This window comes from Lates calcarifer, linkage group LG16_LG22 (assembly GCF_001640805.2).
Source record: "Lates calcarifer isolate ASB-BC8 linkage group LG16_LG22, TLL_Latcal_v3, whole genome shotgun sequence".
NCBI lineage: Eukaryota > Metazoa > Chordata > Actinopteri > Centropomidae > Lates > Lates calcarifer.
This window is the reverse complement of record NC_066848.1, coordinates 5973017-5999369: the sequence shown is the minus strand read 5'-3', so window position 1 is coordinate 5999369 and position 26353 is coordinate 5973017. Positions and strand designations below refer to the sequence as shown.

The following is a 26353-nucleotide window of genomic DNA, read 5'->3' as shown; positions in this document are numbered from 1 at the left end:
GTTTGACCTTTGTTTTGGCAGATGTGGCCTCATCTCCATATAGTTGCTATTTACTCAGGGCCTGAAAGTGCATTTACATACAAATAAGACACATGCAAATGAATACAAGATGCAAGAATGTATTTTATGTCCTTTGCGAATGTACTTTAAGTAAACATGCTATTTTTATGTTTAACATGGATGATTCAGGTTTTTGTATTCTTCATCTCAAAGAGACAAAATCATTAATGTTTAAAGTCGTAACCTCATTAGTATTTGGCTTACCTGCTCAGTGGTACATGCTGCTGATGAAGATGATACTCAGCAGGCAGGGCAGACAAGCCAGATAACAAATTTACAGCAAAATCACCACAACAAAGTCACACAGAGTAACACTTGCCTTTCCTGTATTTCTGAAAACAGTTTAAACATTTCTTGAGGCAGACAGAATAAAGCAAACTGCTGCACCGTAAAAACAGTCTATAAAATCATAGACTTTCATAAAAAAGTCTTGAATCAGGTTAATTTAAAAAACAAGATTTGTCACCTCAGTGGGAAACACTGAAGATCCAGTACTACATTAAACGAGTGACCTAAAGCTCTTCTTCTGTGTGTGAAAAGTTATAATTTCCCATAACTCAATGGTTATAATCTGTGGTCATGTGCACTGGGGCCTGGGGAAAGGTTCAGCGTGACCATAATAGCAGCTGGTGAAATAATATCCCGGGGGATGTATGTACACTGAACCACTTTTAGAAGATGTCTGTTCTGTTTCACGGCGTGTAATGAAATCACAGAGATTAAAGGGACTTTTATGAACTTCTTACCCCTGCCTCTGACAACGCAGGAACAACACAGACATTCCCCAAAGACATCATCACTAGAAATACATTTAAAGAGAAATCAATAATTATCATCCTTGAGCTGCTGGTTGGATAAATCTGCGGCATGAACACATAGGAGGAGGTAAATACTCCAGATGAAGACAGTGAATCAAACTTGTGGCTGTAGGAGATAGAGAAAGATGGTCTTTCGCCACAAAACAAAATCAAGCAACATTAAATGAACAGGAGCTGCCAGATGATAGATTGTTGTGTTACTAGCCTCAAGATAATAATTGTACCACTAAGTCTGATGCCAGAATTGATTGGTGGTGGTTCACCTTTCTTTCAAAGCAAATCAAAGCTATCAGACTTCACAGTCCTTGAAGAATTTTTGGTAATGTAGTCACAGTCTCAAATGCAGGATTTTATGTTCAAATCTGAAAAAAACTAATTAGATTTTTTCAGATTTGATTTGGTTTAATTTGGTTTAGCATAGCTGAATATGTTTCTACATCTGCTCAAAGACTGTGCATTGCCACACTAATACTACGTGGAACTGTTGACTGGACACAAAAAAGAAGAAAAAAGAAAGAGCTCTGAGGATCCCAAACTGAAAAAAAATAACTCTGACAGTCGGGAGCAGGTTGTTAGTGAGGAGAACATAGGTTTTGGAGCTGGTGTTACATAAGCAGCAGAGTCTCTGAAAAGCTGCGTGTTGATCCGCTGTGGCCCCCTGTGATTCCCTTCTTTCTTCAAAGCAGCTGCTGAAACAGGGAGCCGAACGTTCACATCATAAACTCTACAGCTTTGACTCCCTTCAACAATTTACAATACTCTATCACCCCCCCCAACACAAACACACACACACTCACATTTACAACCCTTTCTCTATCCACAGCCTTGTGTCACAGCATAGCTTTTGTTAATTCTGTATATAGAAGCTTGTCACATAACAGCCTGCCATCTCAGTTATTCTGAAAATAAAATATTTTGAGCTGACATTCACTCAAATAAGCTTAAAATCTTTGGCAGCCTTACACTGACTGAATATATGCAACACAGTTTTAACAGCTACTGCATCATGCTAGTTAATTTGATAGATTTCTGCAGTGCCCATATACAACAGCATGAAAATTACTCATTCATATTCTAGCAGCTGGTCTAGTCATAAATTATGGATAATGAAGCATTTTCTGTTTTCTTTTTCACATTAATAAGATTGATAAAAGATTGTTGTGAATTCCCAAACAACTGAAGCGTAGATAGAGTTAAGCTTCACTGACAGGTCTTAGTCAGCAAGCTCTGTAGCTCAGGTTTTGGTAAAAAAATACTTTAACAGAGTGTGAGAAGTGAGGAGTTTCACAAGTGTTTATGTTATCGTCTTCATGAGTAACAAATGTTACTTGAGAATGGCTTTTTTAGAGGCTGTAATGACATTTTGGTAAATTAGCTCTACTTCCTGTGGTTTCCCAAGTTGATCAGTCACCATCAGAGTTTATTTGAGCACTACCTTACCGCACTGCACAAAGTACAGCTACCAGCAGCCTTCACTTAACATAATTAGTCATTAGCTCTTAGGACTATTTTCATGTGCCATGTGATGAGTATGTGTATTCAAATCATGTAAAAATGTAATATATAATAATATTTGAAGTTACAGAGATAAGTGTATGCTAAGAATGAAAGTTTGTGCACAAATGTTTAATTAATTGAATTTAATCCTTATTTCTTCTTTAGGTCGCCAGAGAGATGCAAATGTCCAAGGGATTACTTCAGATGCAAGGCATTAATACTGGTGCTGTGAAATCAGCAGCCAATTCAGTGTTCTGTGCTTATGCCAGGACTTCAGCAGTCCTCTGTGCTGAGGGGTAGATTAAAAAATGCAAAACGCCGCTCCTTTGCACAAGCATGAGGCTGAGGAGTACATAAGAAGAGGCGTACTGTACAGCCAGGAGGAGAGCTACAACACTATACTTGTTGAAGACGTCAGGACAGGTGTGTTGAGAGCAATGCAGCAATACACACACACACACACACACACACACACACAGGGCATCAATACACCATACATGCAAGGAATCAGAGAGGAGTTGTCCCTTAATGATGCTGACAGGAAAACCTAATTGTGCTCCTGAAGATCAGAGGGACTCTCAGACAAAGCAGCAAAGCAGGGACACCCCATGTAATGAGGCCATGGGAGACAGACTGAAGAACCAGTCTGACAGAGCATTTACAGGAGCCATTAACATGTTTACTGCTGGGTTCATGTCCCAGCTGCTCTGGCGTGATGTTCTGGTATTTTAGCTGTGACTCTTGCAGGCAGTGATGGGTGGAGGGTAGTGTGAGGGGAATCCCTGCTGCAATAACAACTTAAGACCCTCCCTAAGGACCAGTATATTTAGCACAGTGTCCATCAGGCCAGCATGAATCCAAATAAATAAATAAATAATCAATGCGTCAATAACATAGTAATTTAGACAATACAGGTCTAATTCGGGCTTTATTTTGGGGTTTTCAGCAAAATCACACCATTACAGAAAATATTAAATGCATAATGCAATTCAATTCCGAGTGCATTTGGCTGCATTTATTGTGCAGAAAATGAATTAGGATTCTGTCCGATTTGCATAAGTGTTGCATCTCAGATTTGACTGTAAGTTACGCGCTTGGCTGTTTCCCCTGTTGTCTTATCTCGCTCGCAGTCAGATTTTCTAAAGTTGATCCCTGTCTTAAAAAGCGAGCGGTCTTGAATGAAATACGTGGGCAGCCTTTAGAGAAAACATTTCAGCTGAAATCCTCTCTCTATCAGATTAACAGAAGGATGCTTCTAAATTTAGAGTATTCTGTGAGGCAACCCAACAGGCAGAAAACACCAGCCCCAGTTTGCGGGTTTGCAGGCGGTCTAAATGGATATGAACTCTCCCTACCTTCCACTTTGGTGAGGGTGAGCACCGGACTGTTGCAGGCGGACAACGGGGCAACCCTTGCGGAGTGTTTCTTCATGATGATGAGCTCGTATGGGCTGAGCTCTAAACCGCTTCGACTACATCCCTGAAGCTGATTTGGTGCAGACACCAGACCACTTGATGGGACCCTTGATGTTTCTAGAGCCGGTCTCCTGCTCTCTGTCCCCTTGAATCCATCCAACTCCCTGTTGATGTTTTTCTTTCTTTTTTTTCTACCTCTGTCGTATCCCCCCACCCCCTGCCTCCACTTTGCCTTCCCTCCCCAAATCTGCTGTATCCAGTGCGTCCTGGCTGGTCTCTCCGCACGTACAGTTTGATAATTGCTGCAATTCGCCAGCGTCACACATCCATCAGCCCCCCTTACAGCATCACAGCCGCCTCCCACCACCTACCACCCCCTGTCCCGAAGGAATCGTGCCTGGCTGTCCTCCCTGACCCCCCGTGGCCGTGGTCCCTCCTGGGCTAACACAGCTCTGCATGGGACTGACTGGACGTATAGGCACTGACCTGGCAGCGTGCAGGCAAACTGGGCTATAAATGGACCATGTGACAGATATGATGGGACTCATACAGTTGAAATGAGAGGGCGGTGTGGGGGATGTTTAGCCCATGAACACTCTAACTGTAGCGGTTTATAGTGAATAAAAATATAATGAAACGAATTAATCTTTATTTTGTACCGGGGGAGCGCGTGGAATCCCCGCAATTAAGGCTCATTTAAAGTCCCCAAACCCCATTCTGTAATCCAGGCTATTGATCGGCTTTGTGTTTTCGTGTTTCTGATCCTCAGTCTATCTATCCTCTGTCCTCTATCGAGTTTCACTTGTAGCCTCCGTGAACTGCCTTTAAGGTTCTTCATATAATCAGAAATTAGCCCAGAAACTGTGAAGAATAACCAAAGTGCTGGTTGTAAAATATTTCCTGAAAATGTCTTCAAGTTGATACAGCTCTTCATTATTACATTACTTGACGTGTTTTTTGTTGAGTTAATAATCATCTATATAATTTTATGTACTAGTTGAACAGAGATTATTATCCACAATTATTTTTTAAAAACCCAGTTTATGGTGCTTAGAGATCATTTCTTAACTCTTGGGTTTTGTGCTTTTGATGATACCCGAGAATATGAAATCTGCTATTCTCATACAAAAAGTCCATCTTCCATCAAATCAACCCCCCTATTTCAAAGATAACATGCACACTATAGTTTCAGATAGACTGAGATATAATTAATATTCCTTAAGATTTCAGTCCTTGGTTCTCTGGTGATACCCATGATTACTGGCAGTAAAAGCTTAAAACTACAACATAAAGTCACTGAGCAGCTACTTGGTGTATCTGTTTCCAGTGCAGCCAAGCAATCATATTGCTCTGTAGGTAACACTGGTAAATGTTCAGTTTGCAATATACAGCTCTGACAGACACTATTGCAGGATTACATGCTACATCATCTCCTGTGAATACAGCCTGGGAATGACAGACTCCCCCTCTAAGAATAAAAACTGATATAGAAATATGGAGGTCATTTTAGTATGTAAATACATTGAATACAATCAAACCCAGCAGCAATAAACTGTGTGCATATCCTGTGTTTGAGTTTGCCAGTGTCATCATAGTTCAAGTTGTTCTTTGAAGCTTTGAAGTGGGTAACATTTTCAGGCTCATCTATGAGGTGAATAAGAGGTGTTGAACACAATGTTGAGTGTCCCATGACTCTCGTCTGCAAGCTCTGTCTACCAACGGCAGAAATTGGTTTTGAAAGCTGAAGTGACAATTCGGAGCTTCACATTGAGTTTCATAACACTTTAAAACTGAGAGCTGTCCAACACGCTGCCGGTCAACTGAAATTGTGTCTAATACCCTCTCTGTGTATCATCATCATGTCATCCCACATGTCACTTGTGTTTTACTCCTGAGAAGCCATTATACACAAACAGATAATACACCGGAGGAAAACAGATTGCTGTCAGTGGTACAAATTGAACTGCTCAGTATTGATCTGAGAATGCCTCTGCTGTCCCTGTGACCCTGCTTTAATGTCTTTACAGATATGTGTGGCTGCAGTGGCTCATGCTGCATACAGTGTGTGAAAGCCGCTGAGTATGAGCATGCCTAAAGGAAGCTGCACTGAATAATTCACCGCTTAGACTCTACCTCACACTCAGGCAAGAATCCCCTGCCCTGCCTAACTAGGACAGGGAGCTCTAAAAACACTCTGCCCAGACCCATTCTGACATCCCTCAGCAACAAAATCCACTGGATCCTTTACTATTTTCCATTGCTTCCCACTCCTCTTGTTTGGGTTTGAAAATGGGAAACGTCAGGAAGAGCGGATAGGAGCTAATGGATGAAGTGCAAGAAGTCACAGTGAATTAACTAAAAGGGTAGAACAGGATGTTTGATGGATAAACACTATAAACATGTCACCTATGAGTTACATTGTTGTGTGTCACAGTGAAAGATTCCAGGTTTTTGTGTGTGTGTGTCTGCGTGAGTCCCATTTGGGCTCTGCAGCTGCCAGCTGTCTTTGGGAACTAATGTTGTCAATTTTCAGTAGCTTAGTATGGTAAGAACATGAAGATTCAGTCAGAGAGCACTCGCTATTATTGATAGAAAAGACAGGGCGGTGGAAATAGGTGGAGCGGGTGAGATCATCAAAAGATCCCAGTCAGTGACTCATAGACTTTTATCTGCGAACACGGAGGAGGATCAAACCAGTCTAAGACACCACATGACAACGTTCTCTCTCTAACACACATTCACACACTGTATATGAATAGGGACAAGTGTGCATGAGCAATAAATAAGTGTAAAAAGCCAAATCCTTTGAGGTCCCTACATCAGCAAAGCCTTCTGAATCCTTATTTCTGCCCAGAGACTGATGGAAGCAGATCTGGAACGAGAGGTGATTGAATGTTCTAGTGTGCTCCAAAGAGAGGCCTGCATTTCTCTTAAATGTTCATGCTGAATAATGAGGGAAGACATAGGAACCATTTTCCAGGTCAAATACCCAGTGCTGCTATAATGTACCAAACATGGCAATGCTTCACATAAAGTTTTTTCTGGGAAAAAATAAATGCAACTGTAAAAGACATTACGATAGCTGTATAAGAGAGGGATAGATAGCCAGCAAAAAAAGCTAGAACAAGACATTAGTGTGAGGCTGATCCCACAGGAAGAGAGTAATGGCTTGATATTGCTTAGGAAATGTATTTGATGGAAAAGTTGACCTGAATTTGAGAGTTAAAGGAAAAATTATTGTTAGAAATTGGGAATATGGAAACAACAAGTACAATTGCCATTACTATTTCCACATGAAAGAACATCAGAACATCAATGCAAATGTTGTGCCAGTTCCTCCAATGGTAGTTGTTTAAGAATCTCAAACTTACATGCTTGAGTGTGTCTTCTGTGAGGCCAGGAGTGGACAGACAGTTGTACCTGTCAGCCCACAGGGGAGGAGTTAAAGGAAGGGGAGGTTATATAACAGCTGGGTGTGTTCAGGTCAAATCCCTTTGTTTGCGACCATGCTGCCACCAGTAAGTTTGTTTGCTGTAATTTTCTGCCACTTGTTTGACATGATTTACTCTTATGTCCTTTGTATTATTTCTGCATCTTTTCCATTACGATTTAATGTGTGTTTTTGACTCCCTAACTGTTTCCAAATATTTGGTGCTGTTTTATACATCTACCCCTGAGTAAGAGAATTGAGTTGGAGCCACTTGTTCTTCCTTGTGTCATAAGAAGTTAAACCCTGTAAGAACTGCAACTGTTTAAATTTAGAGGGGGAAGACGTGGTTTGATATTGTTATCCCATATTTGCTTTGTTTTCTATGTATGGGACCCTGACAAAGTTGAGAGAGATTGTTTCTTCCTCAGTGGGTGCATTAACTTAAGTACTTTTTGTTTGTTATTCTTAATTATGGTATGTATGTCAGTATATTGATTATGTTTGTCTATTGTGCAGGAAAATCATCCATCCATTATCCCTTCACCAATTAAATGGTTAAATGGCTCTTGGATCCTAGTGTTTAAATGTGCAGTAGCTAGAAGTTCTGTGGCCCAGTCAGCTTTAAACTGCCTACACAGGCAATAATAATCACATTTATTTTACATGTCAAGATATTTCAGTCCTAACACAAAGTGGTGGACCAATCAACTGGTATTGCATCTGTAAAGCCATGCTGCTTACATGTACAACAAAACAAATGGGGAACGTTCAGATCACAGAGCTCAAGAGTAAGGATGTGTACTATAATTAATTCATAAAAAGGTTAACTAATTGGAAGTTACACAAACTTCATCTAGAGATCCCACCAAAAGCTGCACAAGCTTGTATTCATCACTTCCACAATTACAAATCAGTTGGTTACTGTAATCCTACAGAGCGGGATGGGGAAAAAGGAAAACGAGGTGGTCTGAAAATCTATTTTATTGATTATGCATAAAAGTGCTTCAGCTGCAGATCAGACAGCACAGGGCACTTGATAGTGTTAGATGATTGACTAAAAGTGCTAAAAGGTGTGAGTAAGAGTAAATGATTTCTTGCTGTTGGATCTAAATGAACCAATAGTGCCAATGTGAGTAAATGTGCTGGGATTAATTTGTGTACAGCATCTGTTTGGTGTAGACTATCAGAACTGTTGTAGTTGCCTCTTTGACAGAACATTAAGATTTGTTATTGGCATTTACTAGCCAATGACACAGTGAATCCTGATTTAATACAAATCAATTCCTTGTCTAACACCAATAACAACTACTTGTATGTAATCCTTACACTGCTGAAAGTAAGGAAGCTTGAAGCTTGCACTCCTGGCCACACGATCAGAAGAGCAAGTGGTGTCATATTTTTTTTTACTTTCACAGAGCAAAAGTTGGATTTATTCACTTAACATTTGTGTTGCCATAAACCAGAATCAATCACAAAACTTATTAGAACAGTCATTACATTTTGGATGATCTGGCCAGGAGGGACACGTTCAATGAATAAAAATTTGCACAAAACTACAGCATTATAGATTTCCATTACCAATCAGACAAAGATAACAATAAAATGCTGCTATGGTATTAGCGGTACTAGCAGTGTGGTGATGGCAACGTCAGCCACACTGAAAAGTTTCAACAACTATTGGATGGATTGCCATGAAAGTTTTTGGAGATATTCACAGTCACCAGAGGCTGAAATTCACTGACTTTTGCAATGAAGAATTCAAATTTGTCATCTGTGTCCAATCATCTTTGTACATTGAACTCATTTAACTTAGATGGTGAACAGGATAAACATCATCACACATTGTCATCATTGTGTGCATGTTAGCATGCTTAAGTTAGCATTTTGTTCACTGAGATGCTAGCATGGCTGTAGACTCTTAATATTGTTGCACGATGGCACTGTAAATAATGAACTAGCTTGATTGTTTTTTGTTTGTTTGTTAGGATAGTTTTTACAAACTTTTCCTGGTTCATCAAAAAATATCACATCAATTTTTGCATTGTGAGCAATGCATATGAGATTGTGTACACAAAAAACAGGTCATTTAATTTTAATATCACTATGAATTTTAATGGTGCAGTGATTAATATTAATATCAAATATTGGCACTGTTCTCTTTTAGATAACCTCAACAGAGGATTTCAGTTTGTTTCTCTCAAGAAAAAAGTAAGTGAATTTTTGATCTTCTCTGAGCCATCTCTCCCTCCACTGTTCCAGTCCTATAGTTCCAGTCCAGGTCACCTCTGGCACTTGCTTAGCATGGAAAACAGGTAGTGGAGCTGTAAACACAAGAGCTGGGGGTTCATTACAAAACTGAAGAGGAGTCTGTCTCGCTGCCCTCACACTTAATAACAACTCCCAGGGCGTGAGAAAGGAAGTGGGGGGGTGGGGGGGTTGTGGCATAGAGTTCTAAATAACAGCTTGTTTCAAGTACCAGAAAGGTCAAGTCAAATTAACTTTCCCTCTTCCTAGGCCCTATACATCTTCAGAGCAGACACAGCTCATCTGTGGAGGCAAGCTGCTGTCAAGGTACAGCAACCTACAGTGGTTTATTGGATTAATGGCCTCAGCATGGTTCCCTGGGGTAGGAGGGAGAAAATAGTTGCCAAAACACTTTTTCCATTTTAGTTACATTGCAGGGGATACACAGTGGCCCACACTTACACTGATCTTTCATTTCAAAACCTTATACTTAAAAATGCTGTCATATTGTAAATGACACAACTCCAATACTGTTAAAGAGTACATGCATTAAAATATAGGCTGAAGGTTTTTGTAATCAAGAGACTTTCCTCTGAACATGTATGCTTCAAAATGATTTTTAATGAGTCTTGCAAATCAATCCCTTGCCTGGGGAAATCAATACCTCTGTGAATCATTGTAATATATCTTCTCCACAGGAAAAACGCAGTATGAAAGCATGTGATGGAATGAACACTGTCAGTCAGCTCCAAGGACCTCCCCATAATTAAGGTCTGGTCTGCTGTCTACCATGATTTGTGGTTATGCAGATCTCTTTAGTCTCATATCTTTTTTAATTGAGAAGCTGCCACCAGTGGATTCTTGATTGTTTTGGTTTAAAAAGTGACTTAAATAGAATTATTCAATTATCAAAAGTGCTGCTGATTAATTGTCAAATATTTGACTAACTAGATTACATACATGCACTATAATGCATGTGCTATCTTACACAAACACAAATGAACAGTCTAACTGGGCACTTGTTTCTAAGAGGGCTGCACAGGTAAGAGAGCTTATAACCACCTTCCACTTAAAACAGTGTTGTTTCAAAGGCAGACCGTAAGAGCTGGCTGCCACTTTAAAGTAATGTGGGACTTCCTCTTAATTACAACCATAGCTAATAAAGTCCAGCAGCATCTACTTAATGCCATCAAGTTGTAACACCTAGCGATGGCGCTTATAATCGCACTCTAACCGGTGGCCCACGCTTAATCAGGAGGAGTGATTCTCCATTAAATTTACATCCCACCAGAGGAATCAATCCCTGACAGTGCATTTCTCCTTTCCAATTAAAGTTGCTTCAGAGCTGCAACATGTGATATGGAAAAGTTTCATCTGTGGTCAGGATGTGTGGGCAGGCCCTGAGGTTTTGGTTTTGAGCACTGTGAGACATGTGGACAGTGGTGCCTACACTGAATGCAGTAAACGTGACAGAGGTACAGCCATAATCACCACATGCTCCTTTTAGTATGATTTCCTTGATGACATTCCTTAGTCTCTTGTTTTATGGGTTGTAGTGTCAGTTGAGGAATAAAGTCCTTGCTAAATATCAGTCCTATGCCAGCTGTTGCTCCAGAGGCAGAGGTCTCAACATAATGTCTTCTCTAAGAACTTTTTGTAGGCATTATTTTTCTATATACAGCACATACACATTTAGTGTTTTATTTATTCAGGGAAATTTTATTAGCCAGGTTCCAGCAAGACTGTACTGGTTTTGAGGAAGTTAACCCTGGTTGCCCCAACGTTTGTATGATTCTATTTGTCACATTTCCCTTGAGGAAGCTAGGTAACTCCTTTTCACTCTCTTTTAAAGAAGCTCCCCAGCTGGTGGTTAAAGAGAGAAGTTTCCCTTTGGAGATAATCTACAGAGGAAGAGATTTTCTCTCCAACAAATGGTGCTTGCTCCCTCTGTTGTTGAGCTACAGTATGACTATTCGGCCTTCAAGATTTATTGCACAGGAGATACAGCCTGAATAATGTCAAGTTTAGGATGTGTAATATTGTAGGTTTTAACTTAGATTTTTATATTGCACCTGTCCAGTGTTCACTTTGCATTTAATGCATTTTTAACATTCAGAGCTGCACTTATCTCACTGTGCTTAACATTATTCAAATTGTTCTCAATTGCTGTAATTATGGAGCAGCATAAGCTTTCCAAAAGCTTCTCTCTGCACTTGCATTTAGATCAGGCTATTACCTGAGCATGAAAAACGTGGGCATGAATTTCTAACATGTACTATAATCTTTTCCATTCTACTACAAAGCATTTTTTTATAAATAGAGCAAAAGTTTTGTGCATTTTATTCCTGTTATGTACTTCTGTCAGAGCACAGAGTAATTCATTGATCAACCCCAAAACATGTAACTGTATCTATTATATCTTATTTTGCTTAGAGATTAGTGCATAATCCAAAAAATGGAAATATATGTTAGTCATTCATGTAACACATGCAGTCTTGATGTGACACCAATTACTGCCACACCTGTGGTGGCAATGTCCTGACACTGCAGAGCCTCCATTGTGCCTGTAGGGGGCACTGTGACCACATGTACTCAGTGATGAAAATTTGTCACCTGCTCAGGGTTGGGATGAAAAACGACCAAGAAATCAAACTACAGCCCAGCAGTGAAGCTGAAAGTGGGACAACAGTACACTTAAATAAAAACGAACATACACATTTAGAAGCACACAACCACACTGAAAGAGCCTTGATGAACACACCACTACAGTACACACACACACACACACACACACACACACACACACACACACACACAGATGAAAACTAATCACAAACAGCATGGCAGCTCTTTGTGATCACTTCTCACTTTCTCCCCTCTTTCTTTTCCTTTGTTAGAGCTCTGTCACATTGTGAGGCACTCACTCCCATTTTTGATCTGGCATTTTCTTTTCAAGGTACATCCCTCATAGTGAGGTGACAAAAGGGTACAGTGAGTCCAGAGTGACCTGAAAAAGCACTGACAACTCCATTAGCAGCCATGTACAGTGGGTTTCCAAAAATGAAAATATATAATAGAAAATAATTTTAACCACTAACTAACTAACTGATAAAAACACAGCCATATTAGGCTGAATACAATTAGTTGTATTTATCTCAAGGATAATTGTCTCAGGATTTTCAAGTTTTAAAAGCCAAAGACACCAAATCATGTATAAAACTGTTCTTGGAGCAACTCCCATAAAAAACCAAAACCTTTGACTGAAAATGTATATCTTTAAAAATGGCCATCAAATTTGCATTTTCATGTTCAAGATAGGCCAAATCATTTCCTAAATCAGCTGAGCACTGAAGTTTTTTATTTTTTATTTTTTTAATCAATCCATGGCTTTAATACACATCAGGCTTTGGATACACAGATAATACTTGGATAATACACTTTGTTGGTTGGTTTTGGTCTTCTCATGGGTTAGTATCTTGTTAAGAAAGATACAGCATATTCCCAGCTTTATCCTTTAAACTGCCAGAGGGAACAATCTCAAAAATCATGACATATCCCAGATACTGACAACTTCTAGCAGCAGTGACAAGTTAAAACTCACCATCAAAACACATGGCAGACAGACAAATTTGTATATACCTGAATATGGCTTCTGTGACCCTTAAGGATAAGCAGTATAGATAATGGATGATGGAATTATGAATATAACTTAATATATCATTGTCTGTGATGATTGAGTCAATTCAATTTTAAGTCTTTTTCAGGAAGTGTTGATGTGATTTTGTCTCAGATTTGCCCTCTGTATATTTGAGGGTACACAGAGATGTGTCTAAATATTTCACAGTATGAAGCAGCTTTCATGTACTAGGGCAATGCAGGTTATTTTGCATCCAGGCAGTTAATGAAGATTAATTAACATGACTAGCAATCTCAAATGTGAATTTCAACCTGGCTCCACTGAATTTCTTTTCTTCTCTGAATTTTTGATATAGTTTTATTGATACCCCAGGCTGCAAAGCTTCTTTTCCCCCTCTCTAGTTGGAGGAATGAGGAGTTATTTATGCTTCAACCCATTTGGCAATGCAGGAGATCAAATCTTTGTTTGGAGACACCCTCACTACCTGCCAGGCCAATACTGTAACTCGTCACTGAAGCACCTAAAGAACATATGAAAAAAATATTATTTGAGCCTGAATCCTGCTGTGGAGGTTGGACCTGTTGCCCCCTTTCACTCACTCCTCCTGCAGAAACAGCCTGACTGTCTCTATTCAACTAATCTCCATCTTTGTTACACAGGGTGCCATGGAGACTGCTAACAGAACTATGAACATCCTGTGCACAGATGAATAACAGTAAAAATAATACACCTGAGACACTGCACCTCAATTATACAGAGATTTGGTGATATGAATCATTTTGCTCGAACATAATTGAGGCTGGCAGACTGACAAAAATTGGGCATAGGACTCTTCCTTTTGTGGTAAATAATTCAAAGCTAGGGAATAGGTTCAAACACCACAAAAAAAAAACTAGAAGTTAAATACAGTTGGCAGCTGCAGCAGCAACAATATAAAAGTCTTTCTCATGAGGGAGGAATGGCAGAACAAGAGGTTAATTCTGATCTGTATAACCACATTATCATTAAGCTTCAGAACTGTTGGTTTCTATCTTTGAAGTGTTCGGATTGGATGCCAGGTTGCTTTCAACACTAATCAAACTGGTTTCTCATCACCAGTGAACCTATCTTTCCATCCACCACAGCAGGTGGTTGGAGGCCCTTCAAAAGGCCAGGAGCAGGTGTGTGTTTGTGTGTGTGTGCGTGTGCTGTCAGCAGTGTAAAATTCATACTCTTTCTCTCCTCCATCTCCACTTCTCAACCTCAAACAGTGTGAGCACCCGGGCAAACAGTGAGCAGTCAGTGTTGGACAAAAATAGAACTTGATGCCCTTGCATTCTCAAAGCTGTAAATGCACAGCTTTGTACGCTTGTGCATAGGGTTATATGGAAGCGCTGTTTTCTTTTTTGGCTGCCAAAAATGAGGCAATTTATCATTCCAATAAGACCAGTTCTCATTATAGGGAAGTCTCCTCTCTGTGGTGTGTAAGCAAGATGGGCGGCAAATGTCACCTGAAATCATACTCCATTTTCCACAGTAATTACCCTGAATTCACACCGAAGAAAAGGAGAGAGGTGCTCTACATCTGAGGCTTTTCTTGTCTTTCAGACTATTCGCACCATTTAGTTAGTATATAAAATCAGCCATTAAAAGCTGTGAGCATGAAGAAACTTGAAACTCTTATTTACAATACATAATATAATGAACTCAATAACCTACTATAAACACTGCAATCTTCCCTGATAAATTATACTAATATTGAATGTAATATATTCTCACTGTACCCATGTTTATTTTGGGTGAATAGACAGCCAAACCACTCTTTAAAGTGCACATTTTTGGCAGCCACTGGAGAGAAAACACAGTAATCAAAGCTTTTAAATGCTTAATACAATTTTCAGTCATAAACAGATCTCTGAGTACTGCCCTTAAAGTGTGGAGTGATTGTGCATAGTAAGTGCTTGGACAAATGGAGGCCTGTGCATTGGCTTGATTTGAATAAGCATTGTGATTAAGTGGTTGTTCTGTACATGTAGTGGGCTGAGGGATGTGGACCAGTCAGCTCCCTGAGGGGGAGAGGAGGTTCAAGCCTTCCTGGCTCCTTCTGCACTCCTCCATTGGCTGTCGGCTCTCATCCATATCCACAGCTCCTTTAATTGCCTGATTTCCTGACCCACGTTGAATACTTTGTAGGCTGGGGGCTGGGGGTTATAATAATGACTTATAGTGACATGCATGGGGAAGAGTCACTCCCTCGGCTATCACAACTCACACCAACAGACTATAGCCCCATCACAGCTCAGACCACTTGTTTTAATACTTAAATTAAATTCTCATTTTAAGCTGCACAAGAGATTTTCTCACAGAAAATTTTCTGGGTCTGGGGCTGGGAAGACTCCTGTAAGACCATGTGACACCAAAACCTTCTGATGAAACAAGTGTAAAATGAAGTGGGTAGTTCTTTATCCTTCCTCTATTCAAATGTGCACAGCTGGAAAACCTAAACCAGAGATAAAGTTAAAACCATCATCACATTAATGAACATGTTTGAGCTGAAATGACTGGTTGATTTCTCTTTTACTTGACAAAATATTTATCACTAACTGTTTTATGAGGAATTAATTATTTGAGTCATTTAAAGCCTAAGGCAATTCCCCACAGTTGATCAACAGACACTTAATTTGCAACAATTTTCATCACTGATTTGTTATTTAAGTCATTTTTTAAAAGCACCAACTATTCCTTAGTTCCAGCTTCTTAAATGTGAAGATTTTGTTTGTCTTTTCTTTGTGTTACATGACAGTAAATGGAGTCTCTTTTGGTTGAAGATTGAAGACGTCATGTCAGGTTTCAGGAGATTAACTAATTGCAGATTCATTGATAATGAAAATAATGAAAAGTTTTTAGTTGGAGGCCTATATTTTTTCAATACAATCATGTCATTATCTAGCTACATGTGTATTACTGGTCACATTAAACACTTACACAATTTTCAATATCATCAGCTCATGATGTGATTGTAATGAAAAATGACGAAACAATGACATTTACTGTCCATCTTTACTCAGTCTTTTAGAGGAATATATAAAACTGCTGAAAACCTAAAATGTGCTTGCATTTTTGTGTTGTAGTAAATCTTGTTCAAAAATAAACTCTGACAGTTAGTGAGCTTTGAAAGAATGCATAAGAAAAGGAACATGAAATATCTTTTAAGTCGTGTCCTGCTCATCATCTTCAACAGTTTGTGATGTACTGCATTGAGACTTTAAAGTACTTTTGATCTACGACAGTCAGGGCTCATGAAAACTCATCATCTGGGGAGTTCTCCATGCTTACATGGTGCTATTGTTCACTATTTATGGAATTCTCCATGCAGTGAGGAACCAGAGAGTCGGATGCACTTGCTAATGGGTTTTGAATTCCAAAGTAAATCGACTGCTTACACTCTCACAGTCATTAGTGATACTTCTGCAAGCACACCAATAATCTATGAGATGGAATAAGAGATTGAGCGACTTAGCTAAGCAACAGTGTACTGCTGACAAATGTGATTCTGATGTGAAATTACAAATAGAATTTATATCCGCTCTTTAATCTTATCTATTTCAATTAACCATCTCCAACCTTACGATTTGAACTACTGATACCTATCAGCTGGTTGTTCTACAAATTCCTATCTAGATGAATTAAATCTGATTCTAATTAGCTCATAAAAACAAAAAATAAGTTTTCTAAAAAAAAAATTAAAAAAAAACGATGAAAAAACAAGATTAAATACAGAGAGCGCACAGTGTTCATTGAGGATTATTCCCCTTTGAACAACATCAGGCAAAAGGGATCAGCTGTCAAACATTCCCCAGTGATGTTTTTAACTCCAGAGACACCAATTAGCTGGTATATCACAGCCTGTACACACCACAGAGGCAGTATGGGGGTCTCTATCATACAGAGGTAGATTCATCCTGTTAGTCCTCCTGTTGTTGTTTTTCTAAGCCTAATCTCCTGTGTCTGACAGATCTGTTCAGACTTTGTGTGGCTTCTGTTACTTCTCTCTGGATGCAACTTGCTCTCACACATTTACAGTAGTGTGTGTGTGTGTACACCATCAGCATCATATCAGGAAACACACCACCTACTGAAAAGAACAGTTTGCCATTTTGGGAAAATGCTTACTCTGTCTTGTCTAAAGTTAAATGAAAACATGATGCCACTATGAAGCTGCTGCCAGCAACCAGTTAACTTAGTTTAGCATAAAGACTCAAAATGGGGGATACAAAAACTGTGTGAAAACAATCACCTGCAGTTATATAAGGACTAGATCTACTGGCTGTAGATTCATATTTACTGACCAATGGTAGTGATCTTTTCATCTAAATCTAGGCGAGAAAGTGAATAAGTGTATTTCCCAAAATGTCCCCAGTTTTTGTCAGTGACAAAAAAAATGATGAAGAGTGATTCACAATAACAGCATGGAAGCTTGGTGAGAGAATATATCTGATCCTCCAATGGTAACACCAAGCACAGTATCCTGGAGGCTTAACTGTACTGTTTTCCCCCTGCTGGTTTGCCCCAGGCAGCACCATCACAGCCTTTCTCAACCCCCCACCCCCCCACCATTACCTCAGAAAATAGTATTTCTTCAACAGTTCAGCAGTGTCAGGACCACTGAGAGATAAATTCTCAAATTCTGATAAGTAAGCAAACACTGGACAAAATAAAGCTGAGCTATTCTCTAAACACCATGCATGGCTGCTCTTTTTGTTTCTCCCTTGCCTCAGAAAACAGAGACCCTCTCCAAATTAATCTCAAGTGTCACATGCTGAGCTCACTTTATTTTTTCTGCTCCTGTCCATGTCCCTACCCATTTTGCCTTGAAAAGGAAAGTGACTGAGACAAAGAGTACAGGTAAACAAGGGCTAAGAGAATGAGACTGGAATAGATTTAGGTTCAGGACTATGTAGCAGATGAGCTGATCAATGGTGTTGCAGCTCTTGCCCTGTTGCAAAGATTCGGTCACACATACAGTAGGCTAATTAAGAAATGCCAGTCAGACAAAGGAAAACAGACAGTGAGTCTGTGAAATAAAAAAGGTGGCGTGAGCAGATGTTGCATGACTGTGCAGGGATCATAGAGTATATATAAAAGAAGCAGGGATGAATAGAAGATAATAATAGTGCATCATCAAAGAGGGTCCTGGTAGAAAACCAAACCGTACTTGCAACTGTAATATTATATTATCAATATTATAATATTTTTTTTATCTATAATTTTCTGTACATAAAGGACCTGTGGAAAATCATGGGACACCTGAATAAAGAAAACAGTTGTATATGGAGGAGACTTGCTAAGGGGAAAATATGCGTGGCTGTGGTTTTGTGCATCTCTGCTACCAGCAAAGTCTTTTATCTGGACCGTATGTAATAATCCAGGCCTGTGATGCCTGCTGGTATGGTAAAATGATGCTGTGTCGTGCAACACAGCAGTCAATGTCAGGGGGTCAGTGGCTGCATTGTTTGTCAGTTTTGAGTTGTTTTACTCTCTCTTTCACCTCATTCATCAAACCAGGTACAATGTCAAATCAATCCACAGTATATTGTATATGTAAGCTATGAAAATAAAAAAGTAAGACTAAGGTTTGATGCAAAAGCAGAAAAGCCCTGAAAATGAGAGCATTTGTTCTCTCTGGGTAATCAAATGCACAGCCGGTGTCCATCATATATTCCATACATGATGATCACGATGTATGTGACTCTCAATACTCTTTAGATATTTCCAGTTTTATTTTGAAATTACTTTTCTTGTTGTGTCTGTTAAGGTTTTGTTTCCTGTGTTTTTCCCTCCAGTGTCTCTTCCCCTCACCTGTTCCCACTTCCCCAATCAGCCCTGCAGTCACAGCTTCCTGTTCCTTGGATTCCTTGTTGCTCCTTGATGGATTTGTTTTCCTGTGTTGTACTGCCTTCTTTGGATCTTCAACTTCTCCATCTCCATCTAGTAAGCCTTTTTGTTATATTGTTTTGCCATCATTATCACCTGGTCTTAGAGTCTCTGTGATAATACATTGTAATATTCTTGCAGTTTGCTGAATATAAACATGACTGCCATGACAGTTACTTAAGGCACTGCTTTAGACGAGTGATTTTTCTGGTTTCACACTAATCAGGGAAAAAACCCAATCAGTGTAATCATCTATCAAGGAACACACAGTTTACTGACAATACAATCAAGCATGATAATAACTTTCCCTTACATAAATCAAAGCATAAACATAAAATGAATGTAATCAGCCATGACTTGTAAAAATGTCCACTTCATGCAATTGGAACATTTCACAAATTTGTTTCTCTTTTTCCATTTAGCCTCAGGGACAAAGTATCAGGTTTAAAACAAACATGAATCAACGTTTGAAGAATTAGTCATCCTCTCTTTACTGTCAGCATCTGGACAACATGAGTCACTAATGCAGATGAGGAGAGTGTAGACCCCAGGGGAGGGAGACAGTACACAGTATTTTTATTCACACATGTTTACTGCCTTGTGTTCTGAATTGTTGGTAGTAAACTGACTAATTTTGATCACTATTGACTTAATCAAAATAGAAGGGCTGTATGATTAATGGATTGTACAAAGGATGTGATATAAATGTAACAGTCATGTAGGTTACATGGTTGTTAAGCTGTTCAAAGTATACAAAGCACACTGATATGATCTTTCCGTTAACTAATGAGAATCACCAGCCAGCAGCAAATCTTGCAGTGCAGTAAAAAAAAAAAAAAAAAACATTTACAATGTTGAGTCCATCAAAAAATATGAGCACATATGTCATTACCTCATTAAATGCTGTCTTCACACTGTACTGCATGTAAGTGTACTAACAAAACTATCTAATTTGAGACACAAACAGTAATTTGATCCAATATAAAAATGTGGTTTAATGCAGCTTGAACATGTCACTCTGTACTGTACTGCACAAGAAAAGCAAACTAATTAGTTACTAAACAACTTCTGTACTGTCTTGTGTTTTCAAACTGCAGCCTTACTTCTCTAATTGGAACACCATCTGAATCAGCTATCATGGAAGCGTGAGTAACACCTGCAGTGTTGGCCTCTACATAGCATCTCAGGCCTGAATGCAGTGAGAGGGTCAGCTGTCGGTCACACACTGGGGCTTGCACCAACACTACATATTGCTCTGGGGATATAGAATATGGAGGGCAATATGGTGGTGATGGGATATGCAAAACTGGCAGAAAAGGTAAAGGAGGCTTAATTTTTTTCTGAGAGTTCAGTGTGATTGAAAATTTGAAATGGAAAAGGGTAAGATTACTCTCTCAAATAGGAGAAAGGCACAGGGATGTGACAGCAGTGCCCAACTTTTTATATCTAGGTCAGTTGATGCAACACTTTTCTCCCAAACCAATGCTAAAACTATAGGACTGGGATATAGATAGAGCTGACTTTTGTTTCTTTTTTTATTCTTCGGCACTTTTACTCTTGACATTTGGCACAGATGCGAGTGTCAAAAATGCAGTCTTATCTCTTTTTTGGACCATTTTCTTCTGTTATGGCAGTGATGTCTGCTCACACTGTTGTAACCGCTAAAAGCAGAACAAGTATACACAAAAATATATTTAAAGTTGCACGCTTGAGCAAGATGTAAACTAGGGGAAAAAGGGAGTCCAAATGTGAACTTTACAGCAGTTGATTAAGCCTTGTGTTTGTGTGTATCAGTGCTACAATACTCATCCTCCCCCATCAAGATGACCAAATAAGCCTCCTAATTACTTGCACAGCCCCATTTACACTTTGCTCTTCCTGTTCCCAAGCACTGCTCTTCTGTGGCCAACACAGACAATGATGGCCACAGCAGACCCTGGATTAATTACGCTGAGGTAGGAGTCATCACTTCACAACTTCTAATTAACAGCAGATAAAAGGAGTGAGGAGGAGAAAGGGATGACAGCAAGACAGGATTTGGCATTAAACTGGCAGCATTTCCATTACAAGGAAGACTGAGCACTGAGCACCCAGCACTACAGCTGTAATTCAGTTAGCATGGCTGTCTTCAGGATTAATTCTGAGAAACACAAGCACTAAGAACTAACAGCCAGTTGTCTTAAATATTGCGTAAGGTATACAGATGCTCCACAAGTTCATGCATGCAGTATATTTACCACTCTGCTTTCCATCAAGCAAAGTGCCCCTCCGCAAGAAATGGGTCCTCTAAGAAATATCCATATATTTTTTTCCACAATACTGCTTTAAGCCTGCTGAATTGGTGATACCATTTGCTCTCCTTCATCTGTCCCTCTATCCATGCTCATCTCCACCATTTGAATGACATGGAGAGCAAAGACGAGCAGCTGAAACAGAGAAGACAGGAGATTTTCCTCTTCAAAGCGATATAGCTGATTTTGCAGCTCCTCCAGTACACTGAGAGCAAGCAGGACTTCAGGAGCAGGTGTGTGATGATCTATGTGTCCCTCTCAATTATACATGTGATGTTACGCAACAGAAGCTGCTTCTACTGTACTGGAGATGGTAAAAAAAAAAAAAGAAGCCTAAAATACACTTGTTCAAAGGAGCTTTACTTGTACTGCTCGGACAGAATGTGGAACTAGAAACGTTCATCTCAAACAGTGTTTTTGAACCCAGTGGGAAAATGATTTAAGGACTGGATCTTTAAACATGTGAACCAAATTAAGAATAGTGTCCTGTTACTGGGCCAACTGAATTTATACCTACTTTGTTTTAAATCAGGATGAGCTCTAAAGACACCTTCTGAAAAGTCTCTTGCACTGAATTGTGTGCTTGTTCCTTTCAGTGCTGATTTTCTCTCTTTGGATGACTGAGAGCTGAGGCAGGATAATTTGCTGCTTTTGTACTTGCACCCCTCCAGAGGTGATACATTAGCTCCTCTGGTGAACAGTAAAGACTCAATGGTTATTGATACATAAATACCAACAAGTGAAAATAACTGTATGGCTGAATAATCCCATTCAGGCAACATGGTAGATGTTGGCATGAACCAACCATATGGGTGTGGTATCTACCCATATCTCATAAATATGTGTCCCACTGTCATAAAACCCATTTCCATAAAATATTAAATATATCATGATGTCCAAATCCTCTGGGTGTATGATTTTTTTTAGTAGGTTGTATGTTATGCATATCACTAAAACATGTAGCAGTGTTTTAAAAATGCATGCATAGGGAATGAAGAGCAGTATAGAGATGAAACTCTGCAGGCTTTTCAGTTGTTTACCTAAATACTGTACAGTTGTTGTCTCAGTTTATTTTATCTCTTTTTGCTGTCTCTTTGTGGATGACATGCACAAATATGAGCATTAACAGTGACTCTGTTTACATACGCAGATGATTCTGCCCTTTGACTGAACATCAGCCGACATGACAGGACTCGAGCCCGTACTGTGTGTGCTGTCACTTGGCTTGAACAAAAGCTACAGATGTGGAGGAAGTGGATCAAGGTTGGAGAGGTTTCATTTAATACACACTGTAATCAAGTTACATGGCACAGAGAACTAGAGGATAGAACACTTTTTTTCCACATGCTGAATCAATGAATTTATCTTTCTACATGCCATTTACACACCAGGTAAATAATGGCAAGGCTAAAGATTTAAAGGAAAATTTCACACACTTACTTTGTTGCAGATAATCAGTCTGGGACATATCTTACGGGCACTCACTTTCTTCAACCTCCCTCATTAACTTCTTTTTCAGCTAGTGATTGACTACATTTCCCAGAGCACCTTTCCCAACCCTCAAGCTAGATCTGTAAGGAGCTGAGCAAGTGAGAGCGTGCATCCGCATAAACTATCCCTGAGTTGAAAGGAGTCATTCTCGTTACCAGTCACAGTCGGCCCATACCATGCCCGTCCCTTCCAGCTGTCCTGTTACTGCCAGCAGTGAACGTGGACATGAGCACATTGGCTCTCTCCAACCTGCTCCACTGTTGCGTCTCACCATGCCAAAACCCGGAGCTCAAAATAGAATCCAACCTCATTTCATGCCTCGTGAAGCTCTAAATTTGCACCAGAGGGGATGCTACATTTGTGATAGATAGTGCGAGTAAATTAGGAAAAGAACAAAGTCTGTTTGTCTGACAAATGTCTCACTTCTCAGTGGAACTTGACAAACCCAAAGGGACAATTTCACAGACAAAGGGAAGGCCTTATCTTAGAGAACACCATTTCTTTCTATGAGGCTCAGGAGTAAAACAAGCTTTTCAGTCTGAATTTGTCCATAGACTTAAATCATGCCTAGAGTCCCTCTGTGAGGAAAACAACAAACTCCAGCTTTCATGAATACATTTGTAAATAATACTTAAGCCAGCGGTTGGCAACCAGCACTCATTGTAGGAATTTTTGAATTAAAAGAAAGAAAAACAGTTTTAGGTTCTCCTAATGTGCCATGGGTAGAATCTTTTTCATATTCCTCCTGCATATCTGAGAGAAACTTCTTTTTTTTAAAGCATCTACGTGAATTTCAATGCCTTAAAACATTCAATTCAAGATGATGTTAAGTGGTGTCATTTGAGCTAAAATGTTTTTGTGTCATGTGTCATGAGGACTCCTCAGGCAAAAAATCTGATCACTAATCATTCTCAATTTAAAAAGAGGTTTTTACTTTCCATTTTTTCCAGTATGAGAGTTCCCTTGTAACCTGCAGCAGAGATATCAAAGTCAATTTATTTAGGGAAAAAAATCATTAATTTATGTTTCATTAATTTGTAATGTCAGTGTGTTATATAAGATAATATTTGATTTGAATCCAGCAAAGTAATCCCCCTCGGGTGAATGGAGATAAATGAGATATATGTCAGAGTTTCTGCAGCACTGCTGTTGCTCGGCCACTTTATGTCAGGGCTGACCAGGGAAAGTCTAAATCTTTCTTCACTCTAAGTTGTCAGTTAACTGCGTCTTTGATTGAACCTATAAGTACATATTAGTAAGAGAGTAAGAGAAAAGAAAAAATGTTAGATATTAAAGACAAATTGAGAGAAAATGTTGTAGCTTAATATATTCTCTCCAGTAACCTTTCTCTAGTGACCTTTTCTTTGATACAGACATCAATCCCTCCATCTATGGCCATTTTCAAAGTGGAGTAAAAGTGTTTTTCCCTCAGGCAGGGTATATGTAATAATTTGTTTATTTGCACTGAGAAGATAATTGATTACTGGCATTTTGGCTAAATGTATCAATCTATTCCAATGCACAGAAAGAGAGAAGAGAGATGCCATGTATGTCTGAGACAAGAATCAAACAGAAGATATTGCTGGTACATGGTGAGTACACAATACTCTTGCTTAATTCTGCTTTTAGTTTACATGTATGCCACTGATGGCAGGCAGGTGTGATAAATGAGCAAGGTTTTCATGTTGTGTTTGGCTCTGTTACACATGCAGTTAGACTCAGAAGGCAATGACAGCATCCTGCATGTTTGCAATCCCTGTCATCTCATATTCAGGATATTAAGAAGATCCATTAAGTCACGAAGAAAAGCTAAGTCACACTGTCACCTTTCATCCTCAGCCTCAGTCACGGTCTACTACAAGCTCCACTTTTCTCTTGCTCTGCCTACTCCTGTGTGAAAGAGCACATGTGCCAGTTTGGAAAGGTTGGTGGTAAATGAGACAAACAGGCATCTATTTGCACTCTACTGAGAAGCACTCAGCCTCCCACCTCACTTGAAATTGGCTGCCTTCAGCACCAGCCTGCCACTCTTTAGCCATTAGCCATTGCTTTCTATCACCGGATCCTGTGTAGTCAGGTTGTGTGTGTTGGAGGGGGTTGTGGACTGAACACATGGCATGCAATTGTGTGCAATGTGCGACTAGTGGGACTTCTGTCGCCACGAAGCACAGCTGCAACTAGGTGGGCCAGAAGGAGCTGAGAGCTGTGTTGATTTGGAACATGGCATATTTCAGTTTTGCTCTAGGTTTGATTTGTTAGAAACAGGAGCAAGCTGGATGAACCCAATGTTTCCTGGATGGCAAAATGGGACATCAATTAACTGAAAAGTGACATTTCCCCTGATGGCCATGCACACAGACAAATGTCTTATGCAACAGTGAAACTCATCATGAAATATTTTGTTCACAATATGACTGTCATGCGCAAACTACCATTTTTCTCATTGGATTAGAATGTCTTTTATGTGTTTTTAGAACAATGGACACTTAAGTCATAACGCGCATTTAGTTTAATAAAAACACAACCCACTCTAACAAGAAATACTTATTAAATCTGTTCCACAACAGCTATTATAATCAGGCAGTTAAATGGAAAACAGCAGTTATATAGAGAATAATGAGTTGGTTGAATCAGTTCTTAGAAGCAAGTGCACAAATCACAATGAATTTTGATTTCAGGGCTGGAGTAACCTGATTCCCCAGTCCACATTATTAAAATATTTATATAAGGACAGAAGAAAATCCAGGAACACACACAAACAAGTGTAAAGTATTTGACTACTGTTTCTTCAGCCAGGGGCCCCACAGGAGACAGTGTAAAATATTACATGTATATTTTTTTATCACATTAAAATGGACATGTATCCCTCATCTTACTACAATACAAATGATTTCATGGTTAGCACATGACTCCCCTTTTAATCAGGCTACAGTGAAATATTCCACCTTACATGACTATCACTTCCTCTGCCACCAGTAGCATCAGTAGCCACAAAATAAATACAGACAAATTCAGATCTCAACAGCAGTTGTCCTACAAAATGTGCAGTGTTCAGATGTTAGGTATAGGCCTATGAATTTTCAAGTAGCCTTGCAGCTGTTTAATAATTCAGGCTCTCATATGAAATTTACTAAATTTGCCACCAGCTGCCAGCTAACAGTCGTCCACCAGCAAAACCTTCCTGAATGTATTCGCATCTGAGCAGCAATAACAAACAAAAGAACCAAAGACTGACAGTTGTTAAGACTGTGATTTGTCCTGACACCACCACAGCAAGACAGAGAATCCCAGATGAAGTCACAGTGTGAGTGAAGCAAGACTGTAATCCATCGCATCATCCAGCCAGGAACAGCAGCAGTTGCAGCTCAGCCATTAAATGCTGCACACAGAAACATGATGCAAATCAACGGAAGTGATACAGAGACAGAAAATGAGAGACGGAAATAAATGCTACATTGGCAACTTTTATCTTCAAAGAATCAATCGCTCCAAGCAACATTCCTACTGTCTGACTCCGAGGCCAACGAGCTGCAGCGAAGCAAACATTAGCTCCTTTG

The 26353-nt window shown here is 39.5% G+C and overlaps 1 protein-coding gene and 3 long non-coding RNA genes across 6 annotated transcripts in view; 3 read left to right on the top strand and 1 right to left on the bottom strand.

The window, feature by feature from the left end:
* Positions 1-26353, bottom strand: part of slc35f3b (solute carrier family 35 member F3b) — a 46225-nt gene that overhangs the window by 17829 nt on the left and 2043 nt on the right. Inside the window, exon 1 of one of the 3 annotated variants that reach the window (XM_018693236.2) lies at positions 3677-4325. The exons of 1 other annotated variant lie outside the window; for it this stretch is intronic. In XM_018693236.2, the coding sequence (XP_018548752.1) occupies positions 3677-3806 (130 nt within the window). In that variant the 5' untranslated portion in view covers positions 3807-4325. Of the gene's footprint in view, positions 1-3676; positions 4326-26353 lie in introns of those variants that run through there. One more of the 3 variants, XM_018693235.2, reaches the window with a different exon arrangement.
* Positions 7230-9792, top strand: LOC127143394 (uncharacterized). Its single transcript, XR_007814766.1, has 3 exons — positions 7230-7308; positions 9385-9428; positions 9735-9792. It is a non-coding gene; the product is annotated as an uncharacterized LOC127143394 (long non-coding RNA).
* LOC127143393 (uncharacterized) lies at positions 18863-21340 on the top strand. The gene is made up of 3 exons (XR_007814765.1): positions 18863-19071; positions 20112-20159; positions 20904-21340. It is a non-coding gene; the product is annotated as an uncharacterized LOC127143393 (long non-coding RNA).
* On the top strand, positions 21343-24383 carry LOC108894544 (uncharacterized). Its single transcript, XR_001962836.2, has 3 exons — positions 21343-21538; positions 22456-22568; positions 24322-24383. It is a non-coding gene; the product is annotated as an uncharacterized LOC108894544 (long non-coding RNA).